At 38.4% G+C, this 23,078-nt stretch overlaps 1 protein-coding gene across 8 annotated transcripts in view; it reads left to right on the top strand.

The window, feature by feature from the left end:
• Positions 1-23,078, top strand: part of ARHGAP28 (Rho GTPase activating protein 28) — a 222,855-nt gene that overhangs the window by 184,774 nt on the left and 15,003 nt on the right. For all 8 annotated transcript variants that reach the window (XM_053902407.1, XM_053902404.1, XM_053902403.1 and 5 more), the window contains 5 exons: positions 4,034-4,196; positions 10,301-10,383; positions 12,991-13,188; positions 13,535-13,648; positions 22,612-22,668. In XM_053902407.1, the coding sequence (XP_053758382.1) occupies positions 4,034-4,196; positions 10,301-10,383; positions 12,991-13,188; positions 13,535-13,648; positions 22,612-22,668 (615 nt within the window). The remainder of the gene's footprint in view (positions 1-4,033; positions 4,197-10,300; positions 10,384-12,990; positions 13,189-13,534; positions 13,649-22,611; positions 22,669-23,078) is intronic.

Raw genomic sequence — 23,078 nt, 5'->3', positions numbered from 1 at the left:
TCTGTTGTGTGCACGAAGTTTAACACCATAGCACAAGTTTCTTTTCTTTAGCTAATCTTTGACTGAAAAATGCTTGCCAGAGGCTAATAATCCCTTCAAGAGGGTTCTTATAGGCACATGCATTCCTGAACCACATTTAGGGAAAAGTCCCTTTTCTCCCCTAATCGGGTTTATGTAGTTTCAGCCTATTTCTTCCATCTCTTATTAGTCTGAAAATGTAACCCAGATGTTTTCATGGTTTGAGCTCCAGGAAAACCAATGTGAAAGAAATCTGGGCCAGCGAACAGAAACAGGGGACTATCGCAGTTAGAAAGACATTGTAACTTGATATATTAAAGGGGTCTTTATTTCTCTCCTTTGTTCAAACTTTAAACTACTTTTGTAAGTTCATCTGTTAGACTAGTTTTTCTAGGAATGCGCTTCGGGAAAGACAGTTAAAAAACCCTCCATTATAATTATCCTCGAATTGTGCCAAATGGATGATGCTAACACTAATGTATCGTTATGAACAATCCAGCCCAGGTTTGTGCTTTCAGGGCCTGGTGAGACAAACAGGGACACAGCCCTGGGGGGCAGCTGCTAGCTTTGACCGCACAGGGAACACAGCAGTGGAGCCCATTTCTGTATTTGAGGCCTCAGATCATTTGGAACCAATTTAATGCTTTGGTGTTTCCAATGATTTTCTTTTCCAAAAATGACAGAAATTTGAGCCAAACTCTAGGGAATACATTTTATGGAAGAAGGCAGACTGTTTGACATGCGAGGTTCTCTTTTTTTGTGACTAGCTGCTCTCAGTGTTTCATAATTATGTTACTTGGTCTGCTAGTTTCCCTTCCTGATCTGGTTTTTGAAGCTGAAGGTGGGTCATTTACATTTTCATAAAACAGCCTCTGAAATGGAAGCAGGCTGTATTTGCTCAGAGCAGATTTAAGGACGTGGCATCTGACCCTTGCCTAGTTTTCTCATTAACACTGGACAGAAAACATGACTTCTTTAAACTTTAAATGCTTCCTGTCTTTGGCAAACTAAATCCAACGCCTGGTTTATATGGCTTCATGTTTAGGACCGCCGTGGAAATGTTAGCTCTGCCCCTATGTCCCTCAGTTTGCTTTAGTCAGAAGGAAGAGAGGACATTCTTTCTCTCAGTTTTGTTTTATACTAGCCATCCAGACAAGATGAAGAGATACTATGACCCAAATAACTGCATATGCATGGGCTTCCCATAGTAATAATACTAAAGGTTATTACAGACCAAGAGGAGGGGGGAGTTATGAACAGCCAGCATTTATTGAGTGCTTACTGTGTGGCGGGCCCTCTCCCCTGAGCTTTACGTTGTATGATCTGATTTAATCTGTGAAGTCATTTCAATATCCCTATTACACAGAAATGTGGGGCACAGGCCTTAGAATTAGTCAGTTGTAGAACTGGGATGAAAACCTAAAGAGTCTGGTCATAGAGCCTGTTCTTGGTTCTGGAGCCATGTTGCCTCTTAAGCCGCAGGGAACAGCTGACAGGTTAGAATGGTAGTCACGTTACGTTTCAGACAGCTTCCTACAGCAGAGGGACGTGGGAGATGAATTTGAATTATTCTGTTCACGCTGGTGCTTCCTGTCTCCTTGAAATCTGTTTCCCCTTTGCTTTGTGTGGCAGTGGCACCAGGCAATGGATGGAAGTCATTTGCTGCTTTCCCTGGCCTTCTTGTTAACACCACCTCCCTCTACCCATGACGCAGGCTCGCAATCAGAGTCATCTTGGACTGTTAAGTCTCCTCTGAATAACCCATCACTGATTCTTGAGAATTTTCTCTCTCAGGCATTTCTTCAGTGCCACCTCTCCTTTCTGTCTTCTGGCTGCTTATCCAGGTTAGTCCCCCATTTTCCAGAAATGGTGCCATGGCCCAGTAGTTAGTCTCCTTGCTTCTAGTCCATTCCCCAGTCAGCACCAAGCTCTATTCTCCTCCAAATCACTTTCCCATCTGGTTGTCAGAAAAGATCAATCTCACCTTGTTGTTCTCTTGCTCGGACGTGTTCCTTGTTGCCTCATGGCCCATGGAATAAAGTTCAGTCCCCTGAGGGTCGGCTCTGGATTGCCCCCCAGCCTCAACTCTCTCTCTCTCCTCCTTGCCCGTGATGCTTCAGCAACACTGAACTAATTGGAGTTCCCCAAACACAGTGGGTCTCCTTGCATGTGAACCACCACTAGAGCGCTTTCTGCTGTCTTGGAGTATCCTTCTGTTTCTTCCTCCCCTGACAAGCTCCTCAGACTCGAGAGCTGGCCTGAGAAGAGTTAGATTCTCCTCTTTCATGGCTGCAGTGCATCTAGTATGTGCTCTGAGTTACATCGTGAACTCACAAGACAGTCCCATTCACTGGACCACAAGATGGTCAAAGGCAGAGATTGGATCTCATGCATCCTCCTCTTACCAGAGCCCAGTCTATTCTCTACTTCTTTTATTCTAGGAAAGCCTTTATATGTATGCTTCAGTGCTTTACAGAGTGTATTTATCAGCAAAACATTGCTTTATTTGCTCTATTATTCCTATTAGATTGAGAGCTTCTCAAGGACAAGAAAAAAAAATCTCCTTTTGCTGTCATTAGTAAGGGCTAGAGGGTGGCTTGGAATCATGTCTGTCTCTGTAAGGAATGTGTCCTGCCAGAGTGTCCCCAGTGTTGCGGGCTCGGGGAATGATGAGAGCATTAGTGTCTGGACTGGTTAATGTGCAGCAACTTGGTTGGGAAAGGTCGGATGCGCAGACTGACTCTGACTGTGTGTGACTCAAAGCACTCAGTAAATAAAGCAGAGGCCTCAAAGAAACTGAGGGTTTTCAAAATTCTCTCTTTGGAGTAGTGTCAGTTGGGGAACTGACCACAACTACCTAGTATTAATAGGCAAACTCTGTATGTAGTTCAAGGGGGTTAGTAGGATATGAGTTTGGCTTTGAAAAAGAATCGTGGAGAATGGTGGCACTGATAATCAAATGAATCATAAGAAAAATGTATAACCCAGCTAAAACTTAGGGAGGCTTAGTAATTTTTTTAAAGTACTTACACAGTGTTCCAAACCTTATGAAGGATTGGGCAAGCGTGCAAACATGTGGAAGACATGGCTTAAAACTTCACTGTAACTGCTCCAGGATGATGTCATTGATTTGCATGTTGCAGTGAGGTCAGAGTTCCTTTATTGGGATATTTTTTGTTCTGCATGAGAACTAGTTGAGAGGCATACATTCTTGTTCTAATTTAGAAGTAGATGACAAGGGTGGCAGAAAGAAGAGATTATGACAAAAAAAAGGGTAGTGAAGGCTTTGTCAAATCAGTACATTTATCCTGTGGGGATAGGTGATATTCTGCCAAAACCACAGAAACAAAAAACTTGAGAGAGAGAGAGAGAGTGAGAGACTGTGCGTGCACACATGTGTGCATGGGGGAGGGACAGAGAGGGAGAGAGAGAATCCCAAGCAGGCCCTATACTGTCAGCACAGAGCCCGACATGGGGTTCTGTCTCACAAACCATGAGATCATGACCTGAGCTGAAATCAAGAGCCAGATGCTTCATTGACTGAGCCACCCAAGGGCCCCAAGATTAACCTTATTCTTTTCTTTTTTTTAAATGTTTATTTATTTCTGGGAGAGAGAGAGCGAGCAAGTGGAGGAAGGGAAGAGAGAGAGACACACACACAGAATTCAAAGCAGACTTCAGGCTCTGAGCTGTTAGCACAGAGACTGACGCAGGGCTCAAAACCACAAACCATGAGATCATGACCTGAGCCAAAGTTGGGTGCTTAACCGACTGAGCCACCCAGGCGCCCCATATTAACATTATTCTTAAAAGGTTTTAGAAGAATTCATTCAGAAATAGCTATTTCAGTTCATTAATTATGTTGAAAAAGTAAGGCTTTGGAGATGTTGGCTTTTCAACCTGTTTACAAAAATAATTTATGTAATGACAGTTTTTATAAGGGAAAAAGGGGGTCAGGTGGTAAAAAAAAAAACAAACAACGCCTTGAATGTTGACTGTTTTTCTTGATTTTCAGCAATACCGTGAAGAACTGGATGCCAAGTTTAATTCTGATAAATTTAAATGGGACAGAATGTGCCATAGAGAAGCTGCAGTAATGTTGAAAGCATTTTTCAGAGAACTACCCACCTCTCTCTTCCCCGTGGAATATATACCTGCCTTCATCACTTTAATGGAAAGTAGGTAGAAGAAGTTAAGTGTGAATGGACTAACATATCATGTCAATAAAGTGCCACAGAGCAGGAGAAAAATGCATAATCACATGTGGTCATAAATGTACAGATTTGCTATTTCCTGGAAGTGCTTAGTGAAGTATTGAGTTCGATGGTAGACAATCATCTCTTTTCATATTTATATATTAAGTTTGGTAGATAAAAGTTAGAGGGTTTTGTAATTGTTAAAAGAGAAGATTGTTGAAAGTCAGGCTCTTGAGATTTGAATTCGTGCTCAGCCATCTGTTAGCCGTGTAATCAACCTTTCTCAGCTTCATTGCTGTACCTACAAATTACGTATAATAATTGCTTGTCAGGGTTGATATGGTTATTGAATGAAGACATCTAGAATTGTGCTTCATGTGTAATAGTCCTTCCAAATATAGAAGGTCTCTCCCTTCTTTAAATCTGAAGTCCTGGGTTTGATGATGTGTAACACACAATATAGGCTACACAGAAGATGTTTTGTCTCTGAAAATTACAATATCACTATAGTGTTTTTGAAAATTACAGTCCCCTAGATTAGGCCTTAAGTGAGGAACTTGGATAAAAGCATGGAAACTGGAAAGTGTGTGTTGTATTTGGCAGTGAGGGAATAATTTGGCATGGTTTCAGCCTCAGGGTTGACTATTGTAGAGATGTGACAAAAGAGAGATTTAGGAAAGTAGAATGGGGCTACATGATGGGGGCTTTGCCTGCTAACCTGAGGAACTCGGGGGTCACAAGCCTAACTGTGTACAAGCCTTAAATAAATGGCAGTTCCACATGGACAGAAAACACCAGGGACAAACAGAAAGGACACACCCCATATAAAGAGGTTGGCCACTGCTCAACTCTAGATAATGGTTACCATGCGGGAGTGAGAGCCAAAATCCACACTTTAATGGGGAAACTGTTAATTTGAAAATATCAGCCACAGATTCAAATGTGAAAACACTGTGTGAGCCTAACAAATGATATCTATATCTGCCAGTTTACAGCTTTCTGCAGGTTTACCAGAACTATAAAATCCTTAAAACCACCAGAAAGAAAATAATGGCCAGGTTCTAAGTTTTATGACAAAACTTGTCCTAAATATTAATAGGTTCTAAGTCTGTAAAAATTTTAACTAAACCAGATTCATAATATAATCCTTTGGGTCTTCATAGAAGAGAATATGATAGGCAAGGCAGGTTTTTTTCTTAAGCTTTAATTCACATGCCATCTGTGACCAGTATCTCTTTTCTTCGTATGAGGTAGTGTTTTGTTTTATGAGAGAAACTCTCAAAGAAACAGAGAAGAGCTAGTTAGCTTCATTCTTTTTGTGTTTCAGATACTGTGTTTTGTCAGTTCTAGAGTTTCTAGTTGGTGCTTTTTTAAAACTGAATTATAGTTAATACACAGTGTTATATTAGTTTCAGGTATACAGTGTAATTATTCAATAATTCCATACATTTTTCAGCACTCATCATAAGTGTACTCTTAATCCCCTTTATATTTTTCATCCCTTCCCTGCCTACCCCCCTCTGGCAACCACCAGTTTATTTTCTATATTTAAGAGTCTGGTTTTTTGTTTGTCTCTCTTTTTCTGTGTTCATTTATTTAGTTTCTTAAATTGCACATGAGTAAAATTATGTGACCCTTTTTTTCTCTGACTTATTTCACTTAGTATTATATCCTGTAGATCCATCCATGTTGTTGCAAATGGCAAGATTTTGTTTTTTTATGGCTGAATAATATTCCATTGTATGTATATATGTATATACATACACACATGGTATACGTCGAATGTGTATATACACATACATGCACACATCACATCTTCTTTATTTTATTTTTCACACCACATCTTCTTTATCCATTCATCTATCAGTGGATGCTTGGGTTGCTTCCCTGTCTTGGCTGTTGTAAATAATGCTGCAATAAACATAGGGGTGCATATATCTTTTCGAATTAGTGTTTTTATTTTTATTAGTTGAATACTGGAATTATTGGATCATATGGTATTTACCTTTTCAATTTTTTTTTAGGACCCTTCATGCTGTTTTCCACAGTGCCTGTACCAGTTTGCATTCCCACCAATAGTGCACGAGGGTCCCTTTTCCTCCACATCCTTGCTAACACTTGTAATTTCTTGTGTTTTTTATTTTAGTCATTCTGACAGGTGTAGGGTGATATCGCATTGTGGTTCTGATCTTCCATTTCCCTGATGATTACTGATGTTGAGCATCTTTTCATGTGTCTGTTGGCCATTTTTATGTCTGTATGTCTTCTTAGGGAAATGTCTATTCAGGTTCTCTGCCCATTTTTTAAATCAGATTATTTGGGGTTTTGGGGGGTTGGGTTATATAAGTTCTTTATATATTTTGAATACTAACCCCTTATCATATATACCATTTGTAAATACCTTCTCCCATTCAGTTGGTTGCCTTTTTGTTTTGTTGATGATTTTCTTCACTATGCAGAAGTATTTTATTTTGGTGTGGTCCCAATAGTTTAATATTGCTCTTGTTTCCCTTGCCTGTGGAGATAGATCTAGAAAAGTGTTTCTATGGCTGATGTTAAGAGATTACTGCCTGTGCTTTCTTCTAGAATTTTTATGGATTCAGGTCTCACATTTAGGTCTTTAATCCATTTTGAGTTCATTTTTGTGTATAGCATAAGGCAGGGGTCTAGTTTCATTCTTTTTATGTGACTGTCCAGTTATCCCAGCACCATTTGTTGAAGAGATTATCTTTTCCTCATTGTATATTTTTGCCTCTTTTGTCATATTCTTGCCTCCTTTTTAAGTATTTTCTTTCTTTTTTTTAATGTTTATTTTTGAAGGAGAGAGATACAGATAGTGAGTAAAGGAGGGGCAGAGAGAGAAGGAAACACAGAATCCAAAGCAGGTTCCAGGCTCTGAGCTGTCAGCACAGAGCCCACCTCAGGGCTTGAACCCACGCACTGTGAGATCATGACCTGAGCCGAAGTCAGACACTCAACCGATTGAGCCACCCAGGTGCCCCTAAGTATTTTCTATTTATTTGCTGAGATGGCCTATCTTTTCATTCATTATCAGAATACTTTCCTTCACATCACTGAACATAGTTATGATAGATGCTTCGGAATCCTTGTCTGCTAATCCCCACAGATGTGGGTCATCTCAAGGTTGGTCTCTGTTGATTGTCTTTTCCCTTGAGAATGCACCACTCTTGCATGTCAAGTAAATTTAAACTGTATCCTGAACAGTGTAAATATTGTGTTTCGGAGACTCTGTGTTCCATAATTTCCCCAAAGAGTGAGGTTTGGAGTTCTCTTATGGTTTTTGTCAATTGTTTGTTTGTTTGTATTTAAGCCAACCATTTATTTCGACCCAAATTGAACTCAAATTGCCAGTGGTCTTTTGGAAGCAGCTCAACTATCAGTCTAGTTATTTAATCCTTACCTGTGCTACTCCATACATTCTTGGTTTAGGTCGGCCAGGACTTTATGCCAGAATCAGGGCCTTTGCCCATAATTTCCCAGTGGTTGTAGGCATCTTGAATCCTGTCTTTTAGCTGTTGAGGACAGAAAGACTGGAGTTTTCTTTTGGAGCTTTAGCTACCTCATGCAATACTGACTATAGCTTGACCTCAGACTAAAAGCTAGAGAAGTGGGAAACTCTCCCTGTGCCATTCTCTAATTCCAGGTGTCCAGTCTTCTAAATCTGCCTGCTTTTATTAATTCTCCACTGCCTTAGGGAGTTGTTTTTTGCATTTTGTCCAGCGTTTATAGTTCCCTTCAGGAGGATTGGTCAGGAAGGAGCTTACTCAGCCATACAGAAGCAAGAGTTCCTCCCTTCAGTTTATAAGCCCCCCAAAATAGGATTTTTTGCATAGTTTGCTCTCCTGGAAAATGGGCTGCAGAAGTATTATCTTTACTTTAATCTGTCGTGTATATACTAAATAATTTCGTTAAAACAAAGTGGTGCCACAGAGGATTTTATTGTGTTTGTGGCTTCTTGGTATTATAAAATTATGCCAGATCTGGTCAGAGAATCCTATTAAGAAAGGTATACAAATACACTAGTTTCTGTAGCATCGTTGTTCCCCATCTGACCGCAGCCAGTACACCTCACTGAAGGGAGAAAATCTGGAAAATATCCTGAAAAGGTTCACAGAGGAGTCCACGTTTCTTTGTATGACTTTGAAAGTGAAAAATACTATGTTGCAGTGATTGATTTGATAGCAGCCGACCCCGCAGGAAGCCCAGAGTTCTGGACTCCTACCAGCAGGGAAAATGGCCTTTTTGCTACCTTAGTGTAAGCTCTAGTTATAACGAGATTTTCTGAAGGAAGAAATTGTGGATACATGTGTTTAAGCTGCCATTCTTTATTCTCTAAAATGGGGTTTGGAGAATGTAATCGTTGAGTGTAATTGCTTTCTCTTCCCAAACTTGGCCCCAAAATTGTCCACAAGATTAAAAGACTAATAGTTCATCCATCAAGCGTTAGAAGCTTTTATGAAAAGTTAATAACTTCCTGGGAAAATAATCCTAACCAGGGTGCAGTAAATGAATTAACTACAAAACGGTTAACCACGAAATGGTGTAGGGGCAAGTTACCTAAATAAAATGAAAATAGATTATTTGCCAGTTTACAGAGTTTTAGTCTTAAAAGTATTTTCATAATTGCTCTGAAATTAGTAGAAATACAGAACCTGCAGCTGCATTTGTTGCTCCCCCAGCCAGCCAAAGAACACTTTTGGTTGCATGAGAAGATTAGCCTGCAGTTTATGCATTAAAATAATGCCTTATGTGTCCCTCAGTGCTTTATACTGAGATATGCTCCTGATAGTTCCTATTAATCAGGTAAACTCACATCAGTGTACATTGGCCATTTTCAAAAACATCCTGAACCTGTGTCATTCTTGTTTACAAGTTTTACATAAATTTCTAAAAATCCACATGGGGATTATGCCAAGAGAATGATACAGCCCTATAATAATGTTCCCAACTGTTTGTCCGTTACATGATTATATACATTAGTCATCTACTGCTAACTAGGATGTGCACCATCTCCTGTAACCCAGTAGCTTGTCACAAGAGTGTTTCCACTGCTGTAAAGCTAAGTAGCCTTATAGGCAGTTGACTACCTTTTATCCACTGAATATAAATAGATTTTACTTCAACTTGAAAACTCTCCAGGGATGCTAGGACATAATGCTTCCCTTCAGGAACTCCCCACCAAGAGACTATTGTGAAGAGAATACAGAGAGACAAAGAAAAGCCTAGAATGCTCTGATATGCGCTACATTTTCAGCACAGCTGGTTGTGGATTATCCAGTTGTGGATGGAATCCCTAAAATTCTTTCCCTAAAACGGGGAAAAAAGCCAGCTTTGAGAATACTCAAGTATGAATGCCAGCCCTCTGGCGCCATCTTCTGTCATTATCCAGGAATAAAATACTCAAGAATCTGGAGATCCAACTGTAGATCTAGAATAAGTGTCATTAATCATAATAAAAAGAACGGACACATACAGAGGTAACTATGTACAGGCATTGATGCAAACGCTATACATACTAACTCATTTAGTCTTTGTAACAACCAAATGAGGTAGGTATGACTACTCCCATTTTACAGATGGTAAAATAGTAGCAATGAGGGCTTAAATAGCCTGCCCAAGGTCATTCAGTAACTAAGTAGTAGATGCAGGATTTGAACCTGGTTCTAGAATCTGTGCTCCTAATAATTATACTTTGCTGCCTCATCATGTGGAAACAAGATTTACTTTCTGTTGACTTGAGCTTTTAAACCTTCTGTTTATAGCATACAAGTAAAGCAGGGCCACTGGAAGTACTTTGAAAAGGGAAATGTTATACAAATCTAGAATTATTTTGAGGCTCTCACTGGCCACCTGTCTCTACAGTGGCATCATGGGATGTGAAAAAGGAGTTGATAGACTGAGGCTGTTGTCCAGGTTAACAAATTTACATTGTTGGGCACAAAACCTGAGTCTTTACCACTGAAAGCTGTCAGGAGCCCTCCTGTGCCACCAGATGTTAGGAAGAAATGCTGTCAGAATGCTTCAGTGTTGTTCAAAATGTGTGGTTATTTCTGTTTTCTTGTTAGGAGGGCCTCCCATCAAAGTACAGTTTCAAGCTTTACACCTCATGGTCATGGCCCTGCCCGATGCCAACAGAGACACAGCTCAGGTATGTGGTATCAACCTCATGGTCTGTGATTGGCCCTTCTTAGAGAAAATGGTTCAGATGGAAAAATGGAACCCAAGATGACAACTGACTAAGCCAGCTCAGCACACTGCCAACCTATAATTGTCTTTGCGCATTCCCACTGGTGTTCTCCTGAGGAAGGCAGGAAAGAATGTAAATCCTGGAATCTTCTTTGAACATTTCAGTTCTATTCATTCAATCCATTAAGAGGTACTGAGTATCTGTCTAGTGCCCGGCACCAGGCTAGGGTTAGCAGGAGGAGAAGCACGTAATGTTAGAAGTAAATGAGACCATTTTGTAAGCTGCAGAATATAAAACTCTATAAGCTGCTCACTCCAATCTAGTGGCAAAAGATCCAAGGAGTGTACTCATGGAGGAAATTTGAAATCACTGATTTAAATGAAATTTGTAAAATGTTTGGGTCTTAAAGTTTACAAAAATAATTAAAGAATCCTAAGATCTTGGAATTTTGGAGATCACCTGATAGGGTCTCCTCATTTTACAGATTAGGAAAATTAGACTCAGAAAAATAATTTCTCCATTAATATATAATAGAACATTTAATCGAATCATACTGCATTATTCTCCCGAATATTCTTCGCTTTATTTCAGATTTATTTCTTTGCTGTATGTTGGCAAAAATCAAAAGGTCCTCTTGTTATTTTGTAATGATTCTGTATACAGTGGGAAATTTGTTATAAGTACAACAGGTGTTTGGAATCTTTGAAATGAAACTGAGTTAAGATGAGCTGGAAAGAGCCCGTAATTTTGAGGCCAGTAAACATAACGCTTGAAAACAAAGATGATTCTTTCTGCTGCCTCTTATCAGACATTTCAATTTGGTGAGGACCTTTCCTCCTACCTAATAAAAATATCTAGGTCAATTATAATGTATGTCAATTATATCATATCCTCAGCCCAAGGATGGGAATTGGATATGACATAAGAATGTCTGTGTCTAATGTAATTCAATAATTTTTCAAAAGCTGGAAATTTATTAGCTTGTTTTTGGGGTTTGTGTTCAACAATGTTCTTTTATATATAAAGGGAAAAAAGGATGCATCTGGTATCAGATATTTTGTTCAGAAACAAGTAATTCGATACTTTTCTAACAAGATCCTCAAAAACATCATGGGACTGGTGAAGAGGTTACACATACACACACGCACACACACACACACACACACACACACACAAATACACAAATTTTTTCCCACTCTACAGTGTGACTGGATCTAGGATTGAAGCTGGTGTGGTAGAGGTCAAGAGCTCTGACTCAAGAATTAGATTTCCTCAGGTCAAATCCTGGCTTTGCCACTTACTTAATTCACACTGGGTGAAGCTACTTTAATTTTTTCATTAGCTTCCTCATCTGTCAAACAGAATTAATAATAGTACCCACTTCACAGGGTTTGTAATGATGACAAAGTCAGTGATATATATGAAGTATTAAGAATAATGCTTGGCTCACAATAAACCCTCAAATTAATGTTAACTATTAATTCCTATTATGTGCTACCCATTTTCTCATTAAGAATACTACAGCAGATTCAAACTTGAAAAACTAAAGAATATCTTTTATTCTCTTTTCTTTCTTTTTTAAAGATTTCAGCCCTCTTGGTGAATTTCAGAAGGTTCTGATAAGTATCTGTACTTTGGTGGCTTAGCCAAACTTTAAGCTTTCTCAAATCTCCCCCTCTCTCTCTCTCTCCCTCTCTCTCTCTCTTTTTAAATGCCAAGAACAACTTCATGTAAGCATTTCCCTTTGGTCTGCTGAAGATTTGAAAACTGAAAAGCATGGAAAAATGACCCCCAGAAAGTAAAATTTTTTAATTTTTCAATTGAGTTTACATTTGGACTGACTAATGAGATACACATTTTTTTTTTAATGGATTTTCCTTTCCCAAGGAAACAGTAAATAGTTTTCAATCACAATGCTTTAAATTAAGGTGTTTTTAGGGGTTCCGGGTGGCTCGGTCGGTTAAGCATCCAACTTCGCTTGGGCTCAGGTCATGATCTCACAGTTCATGGGTTCGAGCCCCACATCGGGCTCTGTGCTGACAGCTCAGAGCCTGAAGCCTGCTTCGGATTCTGTGTCTCCCTCTCTCTCTGCCCCTCCCCTGCTCATTCTCTCTCACTGCCTCTCAAAAATAAATAAACATTAATTTTTATTTTAATTAAGGTGTTTTTAAGGATTCCTTTTCTTCCTTCATAACAAAACTTCATGTTTATTTGAATTGCAGTGTTTCCTCTTCCCGGTTTTACTACATAACTTTAATATTTGTCAACCTCATTTTGGATAAAGAAAATAAAACAATGCAAACTTTTACTTATAGAGACTCCAATATAATAAACGCTATAGAAATGGAATACTTTCATGAAGCAGACAATTGAGTGAACAGTTCACATATCTCATTAGCACTTTTAAGTAATAAAGGAGACAGCATTACACATTTAGCCATGCTATATAGCCATGCTGTAGTTCTGACAGTTTTCTAGAGGGCACCATGAACGGGTATAGAAATGAATGACAGCACCTAGTGGTGCCTTTTGATAATCTACAATAGTGTGACTGCCGTTTCTTGCTAGGCCCTCATGACATTCTTCAATAAAGTGATTGCCAACGAATCAAAAAACCGAATGAGTGTATGGAACATTTCTACTGTAATGGCACCAAACCTTTTCTTCAGTCGAAGCAAACATTCTGATTATGAAGAACTACAGTTAGCAAACACTGCAGCCCACATCATCCGCCTAATGCTTAAATACCAAAAGATTCTGTGGAAGGTGAGTAACGGTGTGATGACTGTGATGTTTTCTTTGGAAGTCCACCAGCACCCAGGAAATGTAAAGACTCCACGAGCGAGCGATACCCTTAGTCACAGGAGGAAATATAAGATCATCCCAGGCTGCCTGTGGCATCTTTGTAAATACTTTCATGACTGTTCCTGAATATGTTTCCCCTCTTAGACAAGAGTGCTTCTCATTTTCTCTAAAATGTAAAGACAAATGCCACAGTCTGTTTCCAGGATACTGAGTGGCCAGGAGGAGTTACCATAACTGAAGATGGAGTCTACCGGGGAGTTTTAATCCAAACACTTTCCTTTCGATTCAAGTAGTGTTTCTTCTCCAGGTTCCATCTTTCCTAATCATGCAAGTCAGAAGAATGAACGAAGCTACGATGCTGTTAAAGAAGCAGCTCCCAAGTGTCAGAAAGCTGCTGAGGAGGAAGACCATAGAACGAGAGGTAATGGCAAGAAACTAAGGGTGCAAATGTTGTTACTGCCCAGGTTTTTATTCCTCAAAGCATAACACAAAGTAGCTTGTAATTTATAACCAAAATATTCTCACAAAATATCTGTCTTGTGACCATAAACATTATGGAAATGGTGTTCATAACAGAGTACTGTGGTCTTTCCATTTTGTTGAAATATGTGCTTCTGGTTTAAGTTCTTGAAATAGGTCTATCTGGAAGATTATTTAATACTCTGTTAAGTACTTAAGTCTAAAATAGTTCTCACAAAAGATAAAAGTCAACCTTTTAGTCCCGTGTCAACTAGAATTAGGGCATTCCAGTATCTAGTATGTCTAATAAATAGAGAACGATTTCTCTAGTGATTGGATAATAAAAGAATATTTAGTCTTCAAGATTAGTCTTTAATCTTCATTGCATTTCAAAGAATTTTTGCTTTAGCATAGTTTGTGTAACAAATAAACAACTGTATTGAGATACAATCCTCATATCATACAGTTTTTTATTTAAAGTGTAAAATTCAATAGTTTTTAGTATATTCACAGATATGTGAAATCATCAATGCAATCAACCTTAGAACATTTCATCACCTGGAAAAAAATACCATACCCTTTGGCTATCATCGCCCTAGGCACACCTCTACCATTTCCTCCTGCCAGTCCTAAGCAACAGCTTATCCACTTTCTGTCTCTATAGAGTTCCCTATTTGGGACTTTTAATGAATTAAGTCATATAATATGTGGTCTTCTGTGACTGGTATATTTTCTTTAGCATTATATTTCATGGCTCATCCATGAACCATGGCCAAACAGTATTCCATTATATGGATTTCCACATATCTTTTTATCCATTCGTTTATTGATGGACACTTGGGTTGATTATACTGTTGGCTTATTATGAATAATGCTGCTACAAACATTTATAAGTTTGTATGTGGACATATGTTTTTACTTCTCTTGGGTGTGTGCTGGGTAATAAAGCAACTCTATGTTGAGTCATCTGAGGAACTGCCAGACTGTTTTCCAAAGCAACTGCCCCATTTTTACATTTTCACCAGTAGTGTGTGAGGATTTAGATTTTTCCATATCCTCACAAAAACTTATTATCAGAAAGTTTTATTCTAGCCATCCTAGTGGCATATAAAGTGGTACCTCATTGTGGTTTTCATTTTCATTTCCCTGAAAACTAATGATGTTGAGCGTCTTTTCATGTGCCTGTTGGCCATTTGTGGATCTTCCTTGGAGAAATGTCTATTTAGCTTCCTCCCCAATTTTTGATTCAGTTGTCCTTTTACTATTAAGTTGTAGGGGTTCTTCATATATTCTAGATACAAGTCCCTTATCAGATGTATGATTGGAAAATATTACTTCCCCTTCCGTGGGTTGTCTTCTCAGTTTCTTGTTTGTGTCCCTTGATGCACAAAGGTTTTTAGTCATGATGAAGTATAATTTATCTCCTATTTCTTTTGATGGTCATGTTTTTGTTGTCATATCAAACAATCCTTTGTCAAATCTAAGGTCATGAAGATTTGAACTCTTTGTGTTCTTCCAGGAATTTTCTAGTTTTAGTTCTTACATTTACATCTTTCTTCCATTTTGAGTTATTTGTAGTATGTAATATGAAGTAGGAGTATACAAGTTCTTTCTTTTGCATGTAGCTATCCAGTATCTCAGCATCTTTTGTTAAAAAGACGAATCTTTCCCCCAACAAATGGTCTTGACACTATTGTTGAAAATTGACCATAGATGTAGTAGTTATTTCCAGACTCTTACTTCTGTTACATTTATCTATATGTCTCTCCTTATGCCAACAACACACTGTTTTGATTACTGTAGCTTTGTTTTAAGATTTGAAATTGAAAATTAAGAGTTCCAACTTTTTCTTTTAAATAACTTTTGTTATTTGGGGTCCCCTAATTTCCATATCAGGTTTAGGATCAGTTTTCTCATTTCTGGAAGAAAAAAACAACAGTAGTTGGGATTTTGATAGAGATTTCATTGAATATGTAGATAGATTTGGGAAATATTGCCATCTTAATAATATTACATTTTCCAGCCCATGAAAATGGGTTATCTTTCCATTTATTAGGTTTTCTATAATTTCTTTTAACAATGTTTTATGGTTTTCAATATATAAGTCTTACACTTTCTGGATTACATTTATTCCTAAGTATTTTATTCTTTTTGGTACTATTGCAAATGGAATTGTTTTCTTTTTCTGTTTTTAATGTTTATTTATTTTTGAGAGAGAGAGAGAGAGAGAGACAGAGCATGAGCAGGGAGGGTCAGAGAGAGAAGGAGACACAGAATCTGCAGCAGGCTCCAGTCTCTGAGCTGTCAGCATAGAGCCCAACGCCGGGCTTGAACCCACAAACCACGAGATCATGACCTGAGCCGAAGTTGGACACTTAACTGAGCCACCGAGGTGTCCTTGGAATTGTTTTTCTTAATTTCATTTTAGGATGGCTAATTGTTTGTGTATGGAAATACAACTGATATTTGTATATTGATCTTGTATTCTGCAGTTTTGCTAAACTCATTTACTGGCTCTAAAAGTTTGGTTTTATGTGTATTAATTCTTTAGGATTTCTACATATAAGGTCATATTATCTGTGAAAAGAGATAATTTTCCTTCTTTCTTCTCAGTCTTTGTGCCTTTTATTTTTCTTGCTTAATTATCCCAGCTAGAACTCCAGTAGAATATTAAATAAGAAGGCAAGAGCAGAGATCATTGTTTTGTTTCTGATCTTAAGGGGAAAGCCCAGTCTTTCATCATTAAGTATGGTGTTGTATGTGGGTTTTTCATAGATTGCCTTTATTGGTTTGAGAAAATTCCATTCTTTTTTTTTCTTACATTTTTAAAATTCAATTTATGTAAATTTAAAAAACAAAAACAAAAACAGTTCACCCATTTCTCCTTCTTGTACCCCATTCCCCACCTCAGCAACTACCAATCCATTCTCTGTATCTATGAACTAGAGATTCCAAATGTAAGAGAGATCATACAGTATTTGTCTTTCTCTGTCTGACTTATCTCACTTAGCATGATGCCTTCAAAATCTTTCTATTTGTGGTAACATGGATGGGCTTCAAGAAAACTCTGTTCTTAATTTGTTGGGTGTTTTTACCATCAAAAGGTGTTCGATTTTGTCCAATGCTTCTTCTTCATCTGTTGAGATGATCATTGGGTTTTTTCTTTTTTTTTTTTTTTTTTTTTTTTTTTTAAAGCTTTTGCAATTGGCTCTTTTTTTTTTTTTTTTTCAACGTTTTTTATTTCTTTTTGGGACAGAGAGAGACAGAGCATGAACGGGGGAGGGGCAGAGAGACAGGGAGACACAGAATCGGAAACAGGCTCCAGGCTCCGAGCCATCAGCCCAGAGCCGGACGCGGGGCTCGAACTCACGGACCGCGAGATCGTGACCTGGCTGAAGTCGGACGCTTAACCGACTGCGCCACCCAGGCGCCCCAATCATTGGGTTTTTTCTCTTCATTCTATTAATATGATGTATTACACTTACTGGTTTTCATTTATTGAACTAATCCTGCGTTCTTGGGATAAATCCTACTTGGTCAAGGTATACAGTCCTTTTAATATGCTACTAGACAGGTTGCTTGAGGATTTTTACATCAACATTCATAAGGGATCTTGATCTATAGTTTTAATTTCTTGTCGTGTCTTTGTCTGACTTTGGTATCAGGGAAATACTAGCCTTTAGAATGAGTTAGGAAGTGCTCCATCTTCTATTTTTAAAATTTTTTTTAAATATTTATTTAAAAAAATTTAATGTTTATTTTTGAGAGAGAAAGAGACAGAGCACAAGCAGGGGAAGGGCAGAGAGAGAGGGAGACACAGAATCTGAAGCAGGCTCCAGGCTCTGAGCTGTCAGCACAGAGCCCAATGCAGGGCTTGAACTCACGAACCAGATCATGACCTGAGCTGAAGTTGGATGCTGAACCAACCGAGCCAGCCAGGCGCACCCCATGATGTTTATTTATTTTTAAGAGAGAGAGACAGACAGATACAGAGAAAGAGCAATAGCAGGGGAGGGGCAGAGAGAGGGAGACAGAATCCGAAGCAGGCTCCAGGCTCTGAGCTGTCAGCACAGAGCCCATAGTGGGGCTTTAACTCACAAGCTGTGAGATCATGACCTGAGCTGAAGTCAGACGTTTAACCAAGTGAGCCACACAGGCGCCCCCCCCCGCCCCCCCACCTTCTGTTTTTTAGAAGAGTTTATGAATGAATGATTGGTATTATAGTAGAACCTACCGGTGAAAACATCTGGTCCTGGACTTTTCTTTGTAGGAGTTTTTTTGAGTACTGACTCAATCTTTTGCTTGCTATAACTCTATTCAGATTTGCTATTTCTTCTTGAGCCAGTATTGAGAGTTTGTGTGTTTCTAGGATTTTGTCTATTTCATCCACATTATCTAATTTGTTGGCATATAATTTATTAGCATCTAAGTTGTTAATGATGTTCCCTTATAATTCTTTTTATTTCTGTAGAGTTGGTGGTAATGTCCCTGATTATATGCTGGAGTAATAATTTGAATCTTCATTCTTTTTTACACCATCAGTCTAGCTAAAGGGTTGTCCATTTTATTGATTTTTTTTTTAAGGGTCAACTTTTGTTCCATTGATTTTCTTGTTTTTCTATTCTCTATTCCTTATTAAAATTCTGATCTTTATTATTTATTTTCTTAAGCTTGTTTGAGTTTAGTTGTCCTTTTTCTTTAGTTTCTTACTATAGAAAGTTAGATTATTGACTTGAGCTCTTTCTTTTTCAGTGTAGACATTTACGTCTATAAATATTCCTCTGAGAACTACTCTCGTTCTATCCGATATGTTTTGGTATATTGTGTACCATTTTTGTCCATCTCAAAGTACTTTCTAATTTTCCTTTGACCCATTCATTATTTAAGAGTATGGTATAGTTTCCACACGTTTGTGAATTTCCTAGATTACCTTCTGTTACTGAATTCTAATTTAATTCCATTGTGGGTGGAGAATAGACTTGATATTAATTTGGTATTTTTAAATTCATTGAGATTTATGGCCTGAAAAACATATTGTCTATCCTGAAAAATGTTCTATGTGTACTTTAGAAAAACAGATTCTGCTGTTGCTAGTGTTCTATAGATGTCTGTTATGTCTAGATGAAGGTTTCTGTTTTCTTTCTGATCTTCTGCTAGTTCTTCTGTTATTGAAAGTGAGGTATTGAAGTCTCTAGCTGTTGCAGAACTATTTATCCTTTCAATTCTTTGTGTTTTTTTTTCTGTATGTTTTATATGACTTTTGTTCCACAGTTCCTCCATTACTGCCTTCATTTGTGTATAAGTGTTTCCTAATATACCACTTTAACTATTTTACTATGTATTTTTGTTGAAAGAAACAATTATTTCTTCTACTACACATTTTTGAATTATCTCCTGAGTGGTTGCGTTGGGAATTACAAGTACCATTTTAATTTGTAGCAATCTAGTTCATATTAATTTCACCTTCAATTCAATAGTGTATAAATACTCTCCCTAGAGACCTCCATATCTCCTACATTATGCTGCTTTTGCCACAAGTTGCATGTTTACAAATTGTGTGCCCATCAACACAGATTTATAATTATTGCTTTATGCACTTTTCTTTTAAATTAGATAGAAAAAATTGGAGTTTTTAAAAATACATTAATGCTTCCTTTTATATTTACCTACCTAGTTTTCTTTACTGGTGTTCTTTATTTCTTCACACGGATTCAAGTTACTATCTAGTGTTCCTTAATCTCAGCCTGAAGGACTGATTATCTTAACATTTCTTTCAGGGCAGTACTACTAGGAATGCTTTTATTTATCTTTGAATGTCTTAATTTCTTCTTCATTTTTTGATTGTTTAGTTTTTATTTAATAATCATAAACTTAACTTTGTAAATCAGCTGGACTTAGAGGGGGATAAGGAAAATATGGAAGCTAAAGAATTGTGTCAAGAGCACAAAGATCATAGGCTATTTTTTTTTTTAATGTTTATTTATTTTTGAGACAGAGAGAGACAGAGCATGAACGGGGGAGGGGCAGAGAGAGAGGGAGACACAGAATCGGAAGCAGGCTCCAGGCTCTGAGCCATCAGCCCAGAGCCCGACGCGGGGCTCAAACTCACAGACCGTGAGATCGTGACCTGAGCTGAAGTCGGACGCTTAACCGACTAAGCCACCCAGGTGCCCCGATCATAGGCTATTTTAAGCAGATGGGGTTAAGGGGTGCTCTTCTGAGCTACAGAAGGAATGGTCTGGTGGTTCAGACAAAACATAAGTCAGATTTATTAGATGTGCCTATAGTCAACAGTGGTGATGTTTTTGCTGGTGTTGCCATTCCTGGACCCACAGTGCTCTGGGACTTCCACAGAGTTCATGCCCTCTTCCACGTTATGCTTGCCACTCAGTCTTCACGGTGCGGGTGAAAAACTGGGAGCCGTTTGTGTTGGGTCCAGCATTTGCCATGGACAGGATGCCAGGACCAGTGTGCTTCAGGATAAAATTCTCATCAACAAATTTCTCCCCATAGGTAGACTTGCTGACAGTGCCATTATGGCACGGGAAGCCACCACGCTGGCACATAAATCCCAAAATAATCTGTGAAAGCTGGAACCTTTGTAACCTGATCTTTTCTCCCCAGTGCTCAGAGCATGAAAGTTTTCTGTTGAATTTGGAACAGCTCAAAGGAAAAACATTGCAACATCAGTATTAAAGAACATGGAGGGGTTGACCATGGGTGGGCAACACAGGCAGCTCTCGGGGGATGGCATCTAGAAGGCCTCTTCTTAATTTTTAAGTATTGTTTTGCCAGAGAAAATTCTGCTTGACGGCTTTTTTTTTTTCTTTCAGCACTTTGAGTGTGTTATCCCATTGTCTTCTGGCTTTCGTGATTTCTGCTGGGAAATCACTGTTAATCTTACTGAAAATCTCTTGTGTGTGTTGAGCTGCTTTTCCCTTGCTGCTTTCAAGGTTCTTTGTCTTTTGGCAATTTGATGATGATGTATTTTCCTGTGGATCTCTTTGCATTTATCCAATTTGGAGTTTGTTGAGCTTTTTGAATTGATAGATGAATGTCTGTCAGCAAATTTGGGGAGTTTTCAGCCATTATTATTTCAAATATTCTCTGCTCCTTTTCTTCTTCTGGGACTCTTTATTATGTATGTGTTGGTTGCACTTCATGGGGGATGTTATCCTATAATTCTTCTTAGGTTTTGTTCATTTTTCTTCATTTTTAGTTCCTGTTCCACAGATGGATAGTGTCAATGGACTTATCTTCAGGTTTACTGATTTTTTACTTCTGCATCCTTAAATCTGCTGTTGAGCTCCTCTAGTGGATATTTTATTTCAGTTGGACTTTTCAGTCCAGAATTTCCATTTAATTCCTTATTTATAATTTCTGTTTGTTTTTTGATATTCCCAATCTGGTGAGATATGGTTCTCGTGGTTCCTTTCGTTCTTTAAACATGGTTTCCGTTAGTTCTTTGAACATATTTAAAATATCTGATTTAAAGGCTCTTTCTAGTAAGTCTGTTGTCTAGGTTTCCTAAAGGAGTTTCTTTTGAAACTTTTGGAACTCCTTTTTTCCTGTCTGTGGGCCATATTTTCTTGACGTTTTTTGTCTGTCTCATAATTTTTTTGTTGCAGAATGGACATTTTAAATATTATAATGTGGCAACTCTGGAAATAAGATTCTCCCCTCCTCCCCAGGGTTTCTTGCTTCTTGTTGTAGCTGTTGTTGCTTTGTTTAGTTACTTTTCTGCTGAGCTAATTTCGTAAAGTTTGAATTCTTTGTTTTGTGTGGCTACTGAAGTCTATTCCATGAGTTTACTATGAGCTTCCATGAGCTTCCATGAGCTTACTATCATGTCACCATGGCAGGGTGGTTGTGCCCAGGAATATGCAGGCGTATATACTTCCAAAGAAGCACTATGCACATGCAAGCAAATATAAACATATGTTTCTTATGATGTTGTTAAATTAACATTTGTTAAGTGGAACAAAGGCACTGGGTGGTGAATCACAGCTCAAAAACAAACCATAAGAGAAATTGAAATAGAAAAGTTTATTACTCAGAGGTTCTGGAGGAAGTACAAAGCATGCCCCCAAGGAGCTGTAAGTGCATGTCAAGGCAAGAAGTAGACTGAGCCACAGAACCTGGGGCACATTCCTTGGTTAGAGTCGATGGGTGCAATGCTTTGGGGTTCCCAGGCTAAGGCCAATTTGGTCAATTCAAACCAAAAGAGTGGGATTTTTGCGAACCCCACTATGGTCTTATCTAAGGTTCACACAAGGGCACAACCTTGGGAGGTGGGGAGACTGTTGATCAGAAGGGCTACAGGGAAAGTCATAACAGCACTCTATGATTTGCTTGTGACTCCATAGGCTGTTATCTAGGGCAAAGGTTTACACAAGGGACCAGTGTCCATTTAAGGTCACTGCAGGCTGCTTGGCCAAACAAAATGGATGCTGAGGCAGCAACACCATGGATAGCTGAGCTGAATTCTCAATAGTGTTCTTCCCCCTTTTAGCATGAACGGTAATATACATGAAATGTTGTCCTTTGTTTTGCTATACCAACTTAAGAAATCATGGTGTTCATTCTATATCAGTTGACAAAGCCTTCTTTGCTTCTTTTGCATGACATTCTGTAGATGCAACTTAATTTATGTAAGCAATTCGTATTGGTGAAAGGTTAGATCATGTCCAGCCTTTCACTGTTAAGATTTATGCATCAGTGAACAAAATTGTATAGACATTATTTCTCACAAATGAAGTATATTTGTAGGATAAACTTACAGATGTGACATTGTTGGGTCATTTTATACTTTGATAAATATTCCCCAAATATTTTCCATAAAGACTGTGACAGTTTACACTTCTAATAGCAGCATGTGCTCGTTTTCCTAATGTTAATCCTGAGGACTAAATGTGTTTTATTTAGGTTATAAGCCCCAAGACTTCAAAGGTACTACAAAAATCACCCTCTTCAAGAAGAATGGTAAGAAAATAAGTAATTTCCTTTCCTCTCTAAGTATTAACTCCCTACATGATATTCTCTGGATATATTTACCATATCATTTTTATTTATTTATTTTTAATATTTTTTAATGTTTATTTATTTTTGAGACAGAGAGAGACAGAGCATGAATGGGGGAGGGGCAGAGAGAAAGGGAGACGCAGAATCTGAAGCAGGCTCCAGGCTCCAAGCTGTCAGCCCAGAGCCCAACGTGGGGCTCGAACTCACGGACTGTGAGACGATGACCTGAGCTGAAGTCGGGTGCTTAACTGACTGAGCCACCCAGGCGCCTCCCCGTACCATATCTTTTTTTTTAATTTGATCATGAAACATCCTTCAGACTTAGCATTTCATGTGGCACATGAAGGAATAGTATAGGAAGAGAATCTGCT

The sequence above is a fragment of the Panthera pardus genome, unplaced genomic scaffold (genome assembly GCF_024362965.1).
Source record: "Panthera pardus isolate Hobbes unplaced genomic scaffold, ASM2436296v1 HiC_scaffold_15, whole genome shotgun sequence".
Classification (NCBI taxonomy): Eukaryota; Metazoa; Chordata; class Mammalia; order Carnivora; family Felidae; genus Panthera; species Panthera pardus.
The sequence above is the reverse complement of the archived record's forward strand: the minus strand, read 5'-3'. Positions and strand labels throughout refer to the sequence as shown.